This window comes from Diceros bicornis, chromosome 15 (genome assembly GCF_020826845.1).
Source record: "Diceros bicornis minor isolate mBicDic1 chromosome 15, mDicBic1.mat.cur, whole genome shotgun sequence".
NCBI lineage: Eukaryota > Metazoa > Chordata > Mammalia > Perissodactyla > Rhinocerotidae > Diceros > Diceros bicornis.
In genome coordinates this window covers 28,687,015-28,702,854 of record NC_080754.1, presented here as the reverse complement: position 1 = coordinate 28,702,854, position 15,840 = coordinate 28,687,015, and the positions used below count along the sequence as shown (strand labels likewise).

The following is a 15,840-nucleotide window of genomic DNA, read 5'->3' as shown; positions in this document are numbered from 1 at the left end:
TGGTCTGTTAGCAGTGTGAAGGAGAAAATAACCAGAATCATACCGGCTGCAGACACTGTGTGCCTACTGTGTACCTGGTGTTTGCATGAACCACCTGATTTCATCCTCATAGGACCTGCCAGGAATGGACCATTATTTCCCACTCTCAGCCTCACTCACTGCCCACTGGAGGATTCACCGTTTGACATGGTTCCCTCCTCCTCTCTGCCCCTACCCAGAGGTCTGCTGGCTCCCAGAGTCTAGGACACGCCCCCCCCCACCGCCAGACACAGGACTAGAACCGGCATCTGACTCCCCAACAGGAGGGAGTGACCAAGGTGAGACCCACTTGGAGGAATGATGCAGGGTGGACTGTGAGGGGGCACACCCCACTCCTCCACTTCCCTGTCTTGAGGCCGCAGGAGGGCACACTCCTAGCCTGAGGGCCAGCCACAACCCACACAGGAGCCTCCTGTGCTGCCAGGCTGGAGCTGGCCAGGCTGGGCGAATTCCCAAGCAGCGCGCGCCCCCTGCAGTCAGACAGGGTGGCCGCAGGGCAGAGGCCAGGACTTGGCTAGGCCGACATCCAGGCACTGCTGGGTTTTCTCTTCCATCATCTCCAGTCCTCGCTTTGGTTGTTATGGTTTCCCCGTTTGAAGGGTGAGAGAAATGTTCAGTGTCTTGCACTAGATCGCAGAGCCAGCCAGTATTGAACCCTGGCTGCCCCCACCCCGGGTCTTTGTCTCAGCCCCCAGAGGCCCCCTCACCGCCCCACTCCCTTGATCCCAACACACAGTGCAGCAGGGCAGCTGTAGGAGGCAGGCAAAGGGTGTTTAATGGGCTTTCAGGGGTCTCGGCACTCTCGCCAGGGGACTGGGCAAGGATAGGGCTCAGAGAGTCTCCACGCGGGGCTCAGGAGGTGAGGCTCAGGTGCCGGGTCTCCTGGCATCTCCGGGTGCAAATGGGTGAGAGGCAGATCGAGCCGCCTCTCGGGCCTGAGCAGCAGGGGCCACACTGGGCCGGCCGGCGTGCATCTAAACACAGAGTGGAGGAGGTCAGCTCTCCAAAGGTGCCGGCCTCACACCGCATGACCCACCAGCTCGGGAGCAAGAAACTGTCCAAGGTGCCACCCCCCTAGGCAGAGCCAAGGGAGTGGGCAGGACCCACAGAACATCACTGCAGGGGCCCTGTGGGCGGGGCTTGTGAATTACCTTCCCCGCAGCAGTCCTAAAGCTCCACTGCCACCTGTTTCAAACATTGAGCTTCAGGTTAAAAGTTGCCCGTAAATAAATGAATCCGCCTCCCCAAATTATTGCTCACTGGCCTAGTCTCAGTCCTCATTCATGGCTAAGGAAACTGAGGCCCAGAAAGGGTAAAGGACTGGCCCAAGGGCAACGAGCAAGTGAGTGGTGTGGTCTCTTCCCCTTGTTTCTGCAGGGACCCCTGATGTAGTCTGCAGGCCTGTGACTCTACTTTCAACGCTCCGCTGGCCTATGATCCGCCGCCCTCGAGTTCGGAGTGTTCCAGCTTCAGCACCAGTGAAACATGGAGGGGGGCTTTCCCTAAACCTGTACAATCTTCAGATGCCCTTTCCCAACACGACGGGCGCGTGCGCATGTGTGGGCACAAACACACACACACCCCTTACCTCCTGGAGGGCTGCAGCCTCACCACTCCCTGGGGGATCCTGCCCTGCTTGGTACAGATCCAGAGGTTGGACCTGGCGGCCAGACCCCAGCCCAGGGAGGGCTTCGGGAATGGGCATGGAGGGGCACGTCGGGAAGTGCAGGTTCCGCGTGGGCACCCAGTCAGGCCCCACCACTCTCTGCAGCCCGACAGCTTCGGCCATGTACCTGGGGAGCAACAAGCCAGATGGAGGTGGTCGTGACCCTCCTTGCCTGGTGCCCCTCATCTTAGGCAGGACAAGGCCCAGTGCTCGGCACCACGGGGAGCTGGGGCCTGTCTCATCCAGGCTGCAATGCCCTCTACACCATTTCTTGGGGCAAGAACCCACAGAGGCAAGGAAGTGGGGACTCCAAATGCTCCCACAAGGCCCTGGGGAAAATCCCAAAACAATAGGAAGAATGAGCGGAAGGACCTGGGAGCTCTGCTAAGGGGCCAGGCGAGATGACCCAGCTTCACCCCACCCCACCAGCCCCAGGGCCACCACTCAGGCCTCTGGTTTGCCAACTCACTTGGGTCCCAGCGCTGCACAAAGTGTCCAATACCAGTTTTTGCCACAGCCAAGGTCGAAAGGGTTGTGTCCATGTAGGTATTGGTACTGGAGGGGGCGAGGGTGGGAAGAGGAGCTCAGATCCAGCAGGACTGGGCAGGCCGCCCCCACTGCCCTCCCTGAGCCGGTCAGCTCAGCCCAGGGCTGCAGCAAGACTCCAAGGGCGGGGAAGCCGCAAGGGTCAGCCAAGGCCTCCCCCAACCCACTTCCGAGGAGCTCTCTCCACGCGACCCCTGGCCCCGCACCCCCAACTCCTGCCGCCTCAGGGATCCCGCAGCACCTGGTACCCCCTTTGGCAGCATCCTCCCCCTCTCTGTCTCCTTTGGCCACACACATCCTCCTGCTGCCTCCTTCCAAATATGCTTTCAGATCTGCCTTGTTCTATTAAGCTGCTCCAAAGACGGCTCCACACCCCGCTCCCCCTACTTCTCTGCTTTCCCACCACTCATTACTTCCAAACTTGTGCCTTCACTGAATTTCACTATCTGGAAGGGCAGTGCTTTCGGGCCCAATCATATTTCCTACCCAAACTCACATGGCCCCGGAAATCGGGGTTCAAAGTCCTGAGCGCCTAGTGCAGTAAAGGTCAAGACGAAAGTTCAAGTCCTCTCCTGGACACACTTGACCCAGCTCTCGTCCTCCCCGCCCTCCACCCACCAGCCTCATCCCCTCCTCCTCCCCAGCGCAGGCCGACTCTCACCCCGACTTCAAGCGCCCTAGCTACAAAGTGCTGGTCACGACCGAAAGGGGCCCAGGAGCACATCTGCCCACCACCAGCTCTCCTGTGTCCCATGCCCCTGTCACAAAGACGTTGATCTTCAACACTATTCTCCACCAAAATGAACCAGGACCCCAGGCAGGGCAGCTGAGCCCTGGGGGAGGAAAAGTCAAGACAGCTCCAGAATGTCCCATTGTGGCCAAAACCAACAGCAACCATTGTGAGAGTTTGAGTTCTGCGTCCTTTAGGGTGTTTAAAGCATTTAAGGGAAACTAAAAGCTTAAAAGACTTTGATTAAATTTACATTCAAAATTTCAAATTTAGAGAAATATATTTTCATTCATGAGATGTACATGGAGCATAGGAAAATGCTGATTATTCAGTGCTTCAAGGAATGATAGCTGTTGAAGGAATTTGTAAGAACTGACTAATACAGCAGAGCACCGTGCTCCCCCACATGGCCCCTCTCAGCTGGGAACGGAAGCCAGCAGCTCTCAGCTTCACACACTGTCCCCTCTCACTGGCTCCAGACCCGGGTCTCCTGCTCCCATTGCGAGTCTCCAACGCCCTCACTCTCCACAGGCCCAGAGCAAAGTGGGCGTCTTCTTGTCCCGTCTCCTGCCCAACTCCCTGCTGCCTCTGCTCTCTCGGTTCTTCCCCAGGGTTTATGGCATCAGGCTTCTCTCTCTCTCTCTCTCTCTCTCTCTTTCTTTCTCTTCCTCCCAAAGCCGCATGCATTCCTTTGTCTGCAGGTTCACTCTTTGCTCATAAATATGTTGAGGTTTCAACAATGTTCCGGGCACTGCGCTGGGGACAGAGGACACACCATGAACAACAAAGCCAGTCGTAACTTTCAGGGTGGAGAGGGCAGCTGGGGGTGGCAGAGCAGCAGGGAGAGGGGATCAGCGAGAAGAGCAGGCAGCCTAGGGCAAGACTCCACGGTGCAGGCCGAGGAGCATCAGCCAGGTGAGCAGAGGGAGCGGGACCCCGAGAGCCTGGGGCAGGGTCATGGCAGCTGCGTGCCGTTCCACATGGGGCTGTGTGCGGCCAGGAAAGATCAGTCTGAGGACTGCCTGCTGGCTGTGGCCTCGTGGAGAGCGCAGCATCACCGTGACAGTGAGGACAGAGGCTGAAGTGGGATGAGGAAGGTGAAGAACGATGCTAGTGAGCACAGCCAACTCTGTCAGAAACTCCGGCTGTGCCGAGGGGAGAGTATGACAGTTGGAGTGGAGGCCTGTGACGTTAACGGAGATTTGCTTTGTTTGTAAGATGAGAGAGACATGAAGACGTGGCAATGATGATGCCAAGGAACGGAAATAATAACAACAACAAAGTCTAGGACACTTACTTGTACCAGCCATTGTGCTATGTGTCTTACACATATTAACCCATGCGGCCTCCTTTTACAGATGGGGAAACTGAGGCACCAGGTGGCCAAGCAGTACTCCTAAGATCTCCATGCTGGCATGTTGTGGAGCTGGCAAGTGAATTTACATGGTCTGGCTCCAGAGCCCTTACTATGAACCACTAAGCAAGTGGCCCCAGCAGAAGCTGCGGTCAGGGGATGCAGGCGGGAAGGGAACGAAGTGGAGGTGTGTGAAGGATGCCTGAAATGGGATCTGCAGGTGATGGGAAAGAGCCCTGCCTGGTGAATCACAGAGTGCAGACCCCAGTCGGGCTTCTTAAGGGTGGAGACCCCGGACTGGAAGAACCCCATGCGGAGCAGTGCAGGGGGCGCAGGTCTTAGGTCCCGACCCGAGGCTGAAGAACCATAGGATGTGGGAAGGGACAGTGCTGCCCAAGAGAGGCTGAAATGATGGACTGAGGATGGAGAGAGAAGGCATGCAGACAACAGGGGGCTGATGAGGAAGGGATGAGCAGAGGCGTCACACGGGAGCTGTGAACCAAATACGGGGGGAGCGATGGAGTGGTGATGGGAAGGATGGGAGGAGGTGGGCACAGAGGGCTCCTCTGTCCCTTCAGCTGCCTCGGTGTCTCCAGCCCCTCCCTCATCACTGTGGCCCACTACAGTCTTCCTAAAAAAGCCTTTACTCAAGTCCCTGTCCTGCTGAAGGAAACCCACGGCAAGGATCTCCACTTTTACCACTCCACTTGCCACTGTAGCAGAGGGCCGAGACAGTGCAGGAAGACAAGAAAAAGAAATAAAGCCAGACACGCTGGAAAGGGGGAAATGAAACTGTCCTTATTCACAGATGACATGAATTTTGAGGTAGAATCAACAAAAAGGCTACTAGAACTTATAAGTCAATCCAGAAAAATTCCAAGATCCGAGACAAACATACAAAAGTCCACTGTATTTTCTAACAATAATAAGCAAATGTAAATTCAATTTTGCAAAAAATTTATAAGAGCACAAAAAACAAGGAAATACTTAGAAAACATCTAACACAAGGTATGCAAGCTGTATATGCTGAAAACTACACAACACTAAGGAAAGACATCAAAGAAGACCTGAATATGGAGAGGTATCCCATTTTCGTGGATTAAAACATCAATACTGTTAAAAGGTCCATTTTCCAAAGCGGTCTATAGGTCAATGCAATCCAAGTGAAAATCTCAGCAAACTTAGTTCTAGCAATTGACAAGCTGATTCTTAATTTATATGGAAAATCAAAGGAACTAGGATAGCCACAAGAACTCTGAAAAAAAGAACAAAGTTGGAGATGTCACATTGTGTCATTTCAAGACTTCATAGAAAGCTACCAGTGAAGACAGTGTGGTAGTGGCAACAAAAGAGACAGTTCAGAAATACACCCACATCTATATAGTCAATTGATTTTTGAGGAATGTGCAAAGACAACTCAACAGAAAAAGGACTGTCTTTTCAACAAATGCTCTTGGAACAACCCACACGCAAAACTATAAGTCTTGACTCATACCCTGCTTCATATCCAAAATTTAACCCAAAATGAATAGGAGGCCTAAAGAGAAAACCTAAAACTATAAAGCTTCTAGAGGAAAACATAGGAGAAAATCTTGGTGACCGCGGTTTAGGCAAAGATTTCTTAATTACAACACCAAAACACAAGCCATTGAAGACAAAACTGAAAACGCTCTTGATCCAAATTGAACACTTCTGATCTTGGACAAACACTGGCAAGAAAATAAGGCCAAAGGCTCGGAAAAGACTGCAAACACGTAGCTGAATCTAGCAGATAGAAAGAACTCTTTAAATCTAATACTAAGAAAACAACATAATTTTTTGAATGGGCAAACGATTGGAACAGACATTTAATCAAAGATATACAGATGGCAAATAAGAACATGAAAGGATGCTCAACAGCATTAGTCACTAGGAAGATGCAAATTCAAACCACAATGAGATACCACTACACGTTTCTTAGACTAGCTACAACGGAAAATCAGAAAACAAAAAAAGGTGACAATGCCAAATGTTAATGAGGATGCAGAAGCAACTGGATTTCCCATGCACTGCTTGTGGGAATGCAAAAGGGTACAGCCATTTTGGAAGACAATTTGGCACTTTCTTATCAAGTTAAACATTCAGTTACTGTCTAACCCAGCAATGCCACTCTTAAGAATTGACTCAAAGAAATGAAAACTTATCTTCCCATGCCTGTACACGAATGTTTATAGCCACTTTCTTTATGATCACCAAAACCCAGAAACAACCCAAATATCCTTCCGTTGGCAAATGGATAAGTAAGCTGTGGTACATCCATATGAGGGAATAGTACACAGCAAGAGAAAGGAGGAAAGAACTCCTACGGGCAGCAACGTGGAGGAATCTCAAACGCATTATGCTAAGTGCAAGACTCCAGACTCAAAAGGCTATGATTTCATCCACACAAGACTCTGGACAAGGAAAGACAAGAGGGATAGAAGACAAATCAGTGGTTGCCAGGGGCAACAAGTATGGGGAGAAACCCACTACGAAAGGGGCTTCAGAGAATTGTGGGGGGTGATGGAACTGTTCTAAATCTTAATTATGGAGGTGGTTGCAGGACTGTATGCATTTGTCAAAACTCCTATAACTGGGCACTAAAAATGGGTGAATTTTACTCCATGTTAAAAAAAAAAAACAAAACCTGTCCTGGCTTCCAGGTTTCCACCGCACCAAGAGAAGGCTCCAGCTGACTTTCGTGCCTTTTCCATCTGGCCCGAGCCCAGCAGTCCACTTGATTTCCCATCCACTTTCTGCTCCAATTACAACTGTCCCCTCAGCATCCTCAACATTCCACAAACTTTCTGGCTTCCCTGCCTTTTTGCAAGCTGTGCCCCTCACCTGCAACGCCCTTCGCTCTGCCTTCTGCCCCCAAACCCTCTACACCGCGGTCCTCTCTGAACTCTCCATTCCCTCTGAGTCTGCGCTGCGCTGCACAGCACAGGGCAGGCCCCTTTCTCAATGTGCACGGGCGAAGGGCGGGAGATTCTCTGACTTCAGGGGCCTTATCAACAGGAGCGCAGGATGGGGCCTGCCTCACCTCCATGCCCAGCCTTCAAAATAACGGATGCGCAGCCTAGCACTCACTAGGCCCTCGACGCAGTGCACCTGGGAGGGAGAGGGAGCACCGAGCCCCTAGAGGAGGTGAGATCTGAGCTGAATCTGGGCCTCAAGGCCTCACGAGGCACCTTCAAGGGAGGTCAGGCCATGAGGACCAGGGCGGGGGAGAAAGGGCGGAAAGTGTGGAGGTCCTGAAGGCCCAAGGTGACCGCCCAGAGACCGCTTTCGTGGCGCCCCCGGAGACCCGCGTACCTTGTCCTCGTAGGAGCGCTGGGCGGTGCTCACCGACCTGGCCTTCATCAGCAGAAGCACCAAGAGAGGCACCAGGAAGCCGGCAGCGGGGACCACTACGACGATGCTGCCCACGAGCTAAGGAGCTGCGCCCGCAATGGACCTCCCGGGCCCGGACCCTCACCCCGACTCCGGCCCTGACAGACCCGCGCACGACCAGCCAGTCCATCCTCTCCCCACCCACCAACCCCTGGTAAACCTCACCCCACCCTGCCGACCTGGTCTCCGTGCCGCCCTCAGCGTCCTCCATCCAAGACCCCGCTAGATTGCCCACGCACCGCAGTGCCTCCTAGCCCCACCCATCGCCTGGACCCTACCACCCTCCCCTGGTCCAGACTGGTCCTCCCCAGGGGTTTCTCTCTAACCCCGCCCACCACTCGCCCGCCCCCGGGACCCCGCCCTTCGGCTGTCCTCGCCCTGCCCACAGCTCGCCAAGTGGACCCTGCAGCCTGGTGGATACGCGATGACCTTGTCAATGGAGAAGGGCAGGTGGGTGGTGCGCAGGAGGAAGACCATGCAGGTGACAAGCATGGAGCCCAAGTACAAGCATAGGCACAGGAGGAGCAGGATGAACAAGCCCAAGTTCCGGTGACCTATGCAATTGTTCACCCACCTGCAGTGGTGGTCGAAGTCCTGAGCGAGAGGGAGAGGGGGCAGCGTTCTGGACACCAGAAGAGGACAGGTCAAGCTCCCCGGGCCAGGCCTACAGCCAGCCGTGGGGCCCTTGGGCATCTAGTGTCAGCCAGCCCTGGGGTAGGACAGGGGTGCCTTTCCTCCCCTTGGCTTGACCAGGCTCAGCATAGATGTCGATGCTCCTGGGCGTGTCAGCACCTGGGTCGGCAGGGGCCAGCCTCCCAGGACAGGTGCAGGCAGGGAGGCAGTGAGCTGCATGAGTGACCAAGAGTGGCTGGGAGTTACTGCCACCCTTGGCCTTAGCAGTCCCGGAAGTGGTTTGAGGTCTGCTACTGGTCCCCTGTGCAAGTGGGCCTCCTGGTCCCAGGCAGGTGCAGAGCGGGTGGGGGTGTGGGCCAGAAGGGGGCAGATGAGAGGGGCGCTCACCTCCACACAGATGTTGCACCAGGGGCAGTGGTAGGTCCGCGGCGGGCGGTGGAAGCAGCACTGTGGGCACCACTGCAGGCGGAAGGCTATATGCTTCGCCCAAACCACACGCACCGTCCTGGGGCCCTGTTCGTTGGAGCCTGGCATGGGAAGAGGATTGGGCAGCGGCAGGAGCCCTTCGTCACACTGCTGCTGCCGGGGTGAGGGCCGCCCCGCAGCATCACTGGCCTAGGCAAGGAGGTGTGCAGGGGAATCCTAGTCCGCACTGAGGAAGCTGACCAAACTCAGAGAGGCTGGCAGTCCAAGGGAAGGTAGACGTCCAGCCAGAGGACTTCTGTGAGAACGCAGGCCTTTGGAACTGTCAGTGATGTAAGGAGTGTGTGCAGTGGGAAGGAAGAAGACACAACTGAGTGGTTGCCAAGAGCTGGCTTCTCTTCCCAGCCTGCCCTGGCCCTGCCTCCAAGGCAACTGGAAAGCCTCCAGAATCCTGTTGTACCGCATCTCGGTGGCTTGGGAAATGAAGCAACAGAAGCAGGGCCCAAGTGAAGGGGATGTGGGGTGACGGGGTCTTGAGGCCCGAGGAGGGGACAAGGGAGGAGCACTTTAGGAATCTTCCCTGCACGCAGGACCCTTTAGGGTGCTACCTCCTTCTCCCAGGGGCCCGAGAGCTCACCTTGGTGCAAGATACCAGGGTCGGAGATGTTTAGAAACATGAGAATGCCGAAGGTGAGGACGAAGAGGGGTCCTGTGACAACAGGAAAGGCCCACTCCCCATTCTGGGCCAGCCATCTGCAACTGAGACCAGAGCAGGACTCAGCGCTGATCCTGGAGTCCCAAAGCTCCGCGCGGGACTCACTCCACCTGGTCCGGACTCACAGACCTCAAACCTGCTCTAAATAGCCAAGGCGGTGACAGACCCAGAGAGGCTCCACCAAATGTCACCCAATACTCCTAGCCACCAACAGCTCCCAAAGGCACCAAGCACTCTATGCCTCTGTGCCTTTGCACATTGGTTCCCACTGCCTAGAATATCCTCCCTTCCCTGACGCCTCTTCTGCACTTCCCCTGTCCGGACTCTCATGATCTGTCTTCCTTTCTGACTCTGTAAGAAACCTGCCGGCTTGTGTGGGAGACTCACGGGAAACCAAAGAAGAGTCCACTGACAGCGACCAGCAGGACTCCACTGAAGGCAGCGAGCAGGCTCGGGACGAGCCAGGGAATTGGGACCTGAGGCGGGGGATGGCGCCCCTTCGTGAGGGGCATGCCATCCTCCCAGAGCCGCATGGCCGGACCTCTGGTGCCCACAGGCTCCCTCCCTGATACTGGCTCCGAGAGCCCTATGTTCCCAGCGAACGCTGAGGCCATAGTGAGCTCAGAAGCCTCAGCCCAGGGTGGAAGGCAAGAAGTCCCAGTGTGACATCACAGAGGATGAGGAGAATGTGGACTAGGGGCTCTGCAGCCTGTGACTGTCACTTCCCACAGCAACCACCCCACCCCCACCCGTGCTGGGGACTGAGAGGTCCTGCCCCTGTGAGCTTGGCTTGCACACCACATGAGATTACACAAACACATGGGGAGAAGGAGGTGATTCCAATCTCCCTCTCAGGCAAAGTGCCAATAGAAGCCAACAGTGCTCATTGCTCATCTGTCTGCAGTTTTTCCTTTGGACTCTTCTAAAATTATACTTTGGGGGAGGGGGCAGCAAAATAATTTCGCAGGCTTCCTCTTTCCAGGCTTTTCATGACACAATTCTGGTCGATGAGATACAAGTGGATGTGTGGTCAGGGTTTCTAGAACAGCTTTTGCCTTCCTGATAAAGGGAGAAAGGACACAGGTGGCACAGCTCTGTTCCTTCTTCCTGTCTTGAACCTAGATGTGCTGGCCCGGGGGGCCCCTTTGACCCGTTAGCCAGCCCCTCAACAAGCTACACAGACAACATGTGAGGACCTTGTTGAGTCACTGCCCCAGCCTTGACTCCTTCCCCCTGAGCTGCGTATTATTTGAGAAAATAACTGGTTTCTCTCTTACGTGCAGCTGACAGTTGTCATTCGTTTTAGTCACTGAGTGTCTGAACCCCTCTGTGTTTGGAAGATTCCCCCAACTGGGACCCAGGGGCCACCAATGAGCCTCAGAGCATCTACCACCGACCGACTGGGGAGTCTTGGCCGACAGGCAGCCACCGCACTCATTTTCAGAGCTCCTGCATGTTGAAGTGTAGTGGCCATTTTGGAGGTCACTTCAATTTCAACAGTGATTGTATTACTCGTGGACATGGGCCAAATATGTATTTCCAAGGTTCCTGCTTTGCTTTAAAAGCTTCGGCTGATAGTGAATGGGAGTAATTGAACTAGAACATTCTGAGAAAGTTAATTTGATTGAAAACAGAGAGCAGGGGATGGACCTGTGGCGTAGTGGTTAAGTTCGATGTGCTCTGCTTCGTCGGCCCAGGTTTTGCGGGTTCGGATGCCGTGCACAGACCTACACCGCCTGTCAGCCTGACTGTGGTGTCGACCCACATGCAAAAGAGAGGAAGAATGACACAGTTCTTCGCCCAGGGCTAATCTTCCTCAATCAAAAAAAAAGAGGCAGATTGGCAACGGATGTCAGCTCAGTGTGAATCTTCCTCAGAACAAAAAGAAGACAGCACAAGTCCCTCATCAACTCACAGTGATTGTTACTTTTAGTTTCTTGTCTATAGAAATGTTATGTTTCTTCCTGATGTTCAAATTAAGAGGTTGAAATCCATGTAGAAGAATATTGTCTTATAATTTGCTTGATAAAATTATATTTTAAAAACTAAAGTTTAAAGCTTTAGAATTTTCATTTGTCAGAATTTTGTATAACTCTATATTTCTATGCACATTTAAAATACCTACATACAGAGAGATATTAAAAACTTTTAAAGGTATATGTATAACAGAGAGAAAGAATTTGTAGCCTGCAAGAGAAATGACCTTTGAATAACAGTCTGTTGTCAACACGATACAGTAAAAAGTCCTTATTTGCTTTCTGCCTATTCCACCCAGTGGTAGACAGTCATTATCTCAGCGAAAACCTAAGTGAGTCATCTGAACGGGGTCTATTCACGTACATGCTTTTTTGCTGTTTTGAGACATGTTATCACCATAGACAATTCTAAACAAATTAGTAGAATGATAGGAGAGTCCTCACTTCTAACAAAAACGGAAAATGCTGAATGTTTGTCATGGTACCTTCTGCTATACCATGTAAAGGGCTGCTAGTCTGATGAATAACACGGCCAACACTATGACGCTTTCTTATCCTCAGGCACCTGGACTCATATAGAGCAACAGCTCTCTGATGTTGCTGTTTTCTGACGCTGAGCTCCAAATTCAGAAGAACAAAATTGACCCTGTGTCTTTTTGGCTGCTAGGTACACCACAGGCTGGCTCCGCCATCTCAGAACCCATGACACGGCACTCTCAAGCATCAAAGAATGTGAAAAACATAGAGATAGAACGAGCGTGCTCCATATTTTCTTCGTGTGCTCAATGACATTCTAAGCACTGCCTTACTTATTGGGCCCACATTGTGGGGTAAACTGATAAATTAGAAAGATGATTTCATGTCGGTTTTCTATTGGTAAAGTCTTATCAATGTGAATAAGTTTTCACTAATTTGGATCCTCTTGCAGAGTCAGGAAGAGCACATTCCACGTCAAGTGCACGGCCCAACACAGAGACTGTCAACAAACTGGCCTCTAAGAATATATATATATATTGTTTTGGAGAGGAAGATCAGCCCTGTGCTAACATTTGCCAATCCTCCTTTTTTTATTTTTATTTATTTTTTTGCTGAGGAAGACTGGTCCTGGGCCCACATCCGTGCCCGACTCCCTCCACTTTATATGGGACGCCGCCACAGCACGGCTTGCCAAGCGGTGCGTCGGTGCGTGCCCGGGATCCGAACCGGCGAACCCTGGGCCGCCGCAGCAGAGCGCACGCACTCAACCGCTTGTGCCACCGGGCCGGCCCTATAAGAATATTTTATTCCTTGGTTTACAACACTTATGTCAATTGGCAGCCATTGTGGCACACGCTTTACATAACAGAGTCCTCAGTGTTTTCACTGCCCATTAATCCATTTTCTCCTCAGATTAATTACCAGTTAAGTCTTCATGGAACAATTACAGGGACCCATGCACTTATGTACCTCACCCCCATAGAGATTCCACTCTCCTCCATCTGATAATGCTGGCCTCTGTAAGAAGTTGCCCTGCCTTGTCATCAACACATGCTTTCTCTGCTCCCTTCATTTTTGCCTGAAGGTCCCTGCCAGAAGCTACTGGCCAGAGATTAGGTCTTCTGGAAGAAAATCAGAGAGGTGCAGCCTGAGAGAGGGATACAGAGAACAGATCCATGCTTACAGCCTTCCTAGAAGAAGCTGATGTGCCCACCAGAGCACACACCGGGGGGATCTGACACTCGGGACTCCAGGACTCCAGGGTCCAGCAACAGATGACTTGAGGAACACAGATTGTTGAGCCTGGGTTGACAGAAAGAGAATTCACAACATATGACTGAGTGACGCCCATGAGGGAAATCTGACGGTGCCTATTTGTTTCAGAATTTGTGGCTTCTTGTTTCAGAATTCTGTGGACCAGTTTTACTGTTTTCTTTTCTGATGAGCATACAATAAGGTCCCTTTTTATACTTTGTGTTCCGTCTCCAAACCCTGAATTTCACAAGCTATGACCATGACTATGACAATGGTCAAACTTAGCTGACTATTGCTGTTTAATTTAAATCTTTCCTTGATTGACATATTCATCCAAAATATATGGAAAGAACGATCCTTTTTGAAAGAGCAAAAATACTTCTTCACCTGGGCCCACCTATCGGAATCCGGGCACAGATGATAAGAGTTCCTCCACACTATCACGGTGAGGCTGAATATGGAAAGCTGTGAGTTACAGCTGGAATTACAAGCTAATGAATTCTCAGGAAAACTTTACAATCATGCCCTAATAAGTGGAATCCAGGGGAGTGCTTTTGCACAAATTGAAGCCTGGGACTATTCCAGCTGCCCTGTGAACCTTCTGGGAAACATTTAAACTGTGATGTGTAGAGAGCTCCACTTGTTAGTGTCATGATAACTCTACAGGAACTTGAACATACATTTACACACAGACACTCAGGAGGCTGCTTAGATACACACAGTGCCTTTACTGAGTCCCTGTACTGATCACGGCAATGTCATTATTGTCAAAGTTTCCATAAGAACTAGTTCTCTTACCTAATTGAATACATCAAATCTATTATCATGCCCATGACTGAAATGTCACTTCTAAAAATAAATTTCATTTAATTAGCGATGACCAGCCCACAATGAGGGAACGAGCAGTATACCTTATAAGTAGAAACATGCTAAAAATCCCTCCCAGAAAAATGGTACCTGTCCACTGGCTTTATAGACGGCACGTCAGGAACATTGGACAGCGTGGGGCTCTCAGAGAACACCTGGATCTTTCTCACTACATGCCTGTAGCGACCGGCAGCAAAACCTGGAGGAGAAAGCACACTTGATCTCGACCTTGGAATACACAAGAAGATAGGTTCAGCAAAAAACTATATCTGGCATTTGGGAAGCATCTAAGTGACTCTCCAGGCAGAGTTTAATTCTCTAGTCTTAGGGTCTTACAGCTCTAGATCTCTGGCCAGAAATCAAGGAGGTCTTTGGGTGTCTTTTACTTACACCTCTTCCTATTTTACATAAACAAAAGAGCCCAAACAGAACACGACATGCACAAGTTGAAAGCCCAGGTCCTCCCAGCACATGCGCTGCCACCGCTGCCCTGGTCGCCGTGAGGTTTCGTTTCGATATCCTTGCCTAAGGGAGGAAACAGGCATAAACAAACAGTATCAATGTGTGTAAAAATATAGCTGCTAATTGTGAGTGTGTATGTCTTCTAAAGATTAATTTACATTCATGATAATTTCCTAATTATTCCTAATTTCCACTTCCTATAAAAACTGTAAAGAGGTAACATGTTCAATTAATGATATTGTCAAAACAATACAAAACAAAATACCACAGCTGAGATGGAACTTGAAACATTCGCTCAGTGAAAAAGAGGTATTGGAGAAAGTTGTGTGAAAACCCGATCTGGGACATTTTGCCTGTGATAAATCGCTAGCTGCTCCTGGGGAACAACTAGTGTGCTTGATCAAATCTGGTAGATTTTAATCAGATTAAGATTTCTTCTACGCAGTTACCAAGAGGACCCAGCCAACCGTCCATCAGAGGTCACATTGTCTTGAACAAGACATTTATTTGACCCCTTTCCTTCTTTTTCTTTCGTTCTTTTCTTTCTTTCATTTCCTTCCTCCCTCTCTCTCTCTTTCTCTCTCTCATTCTCTCTTCCTTTCTTCCTATTAATGTCTTTGAGAGAACTCTTCGAATTGGACTGCTTAGACTCCTCTGTCCTCGCAGCAAGTTTGAAACGAAACCTGCACGCATGCTTGTAGCCAATTTGTAGAAAAAGTTGTACTGTTGTACTGTCTACAATAATTAGACACCACAACCTCCTGGTTTTCCTCCTCCTTTATTTGCTGCTCTACCTGAGTCTCCTTTGCTGATGCTCCCTCCTCTCTGACCTCTAAATATTAGAGCACCCGGTGCTCTTCTCCACCTCTGCTTCACTTCCTAGACCATCTCATGTGGTCCATAGCTTAACTACTCTCCATCTGCTTTCAGTTCCCAAATTAGTATCTCCAGCCCTGTCCTCTCCCCTGAACTCCAGACTCATCCTTCCACCTGCTCAGACGACATCTGCACTTGGTGTCTAACAGGCATCTCACATTTCACCTTTCCAGACTGAATCCCTGGATTCCTTCCTCCAGAAACCTACTCCTCCCTCAGTGCTGTACGTCCCAGGAATTAGGACCATCATTCACCCTCCTGTTCAGATCAAACCCTTAGAGTCACCTGACTCCTGTCTCTATCTCACATCCCACCTCCAGTCCATCAGCTCGACATTCAAAACAAAATCTCACGAGTCCAAGCCATCACCTTCTCTTGCTTGGATATTGCAATCCCTTCCTAAGTGACCCG

General features: G+C 51.2%; 1 protein-coding gene across 1 annotated transcript; it reads right to left on the bottom strand.

Moving 5' to 3' along the window:
* Positions 1–1,190: 1,190 nt before the first annotated feature.
* LOC131414547 (palmitoyltransferase ZDHHC19-like) lies at positions 1,191–10,064 on the bottom strand. The gene is made up of 8 exons (XM_058555557.1): positions 9,905–10,064; positions 9,440–9,561; positions 8,767–8,906; positions 8,168–8,340; positions 7,669–7,774; positions 2,175–2,260; positions 1,628–1,832; positions 1,191–1,224 (listed from the first exon to the last, which is right to left on the bottom strand). The coding sequence occupies exons 1-8, from the start codon at positions 10,048–10,050 to the stop codon at positions 1,207–1,209; spliced, it is 996 nt and encodes a 331-aa protein (XP_058411540.1). The 5' UTR covers positions 10,051–10,064; the 3' UTR covers positions 1,191–1,206.
* Positions 10,065–15,840: the final 5,776 nt, after the last annotated feature.

Coding starts and splice junctions, on each gene's coding strand:
- LOC131414547 (XM_058555557.1), bottom strand. CDS start 10,050: ATGCGGCTCTGGGAGGATGGCATGCCCCTCACGAAGGGGCGCCATCCC. Junction 2,261..7,668: donor AGCGCTCCTACGAGGACAAG/GTACGCGGGTCT, acceptor CGCCCCCTCCAG/TACCAATACCTACATGGACA. Junction 1,833..2,174: donor TGTGCAGCGCTGGGACCCAA/GTGAGTTGGCAA, acceptor GTTGCTCCCCAG/GTACATGGCCGAAGCTGTCG.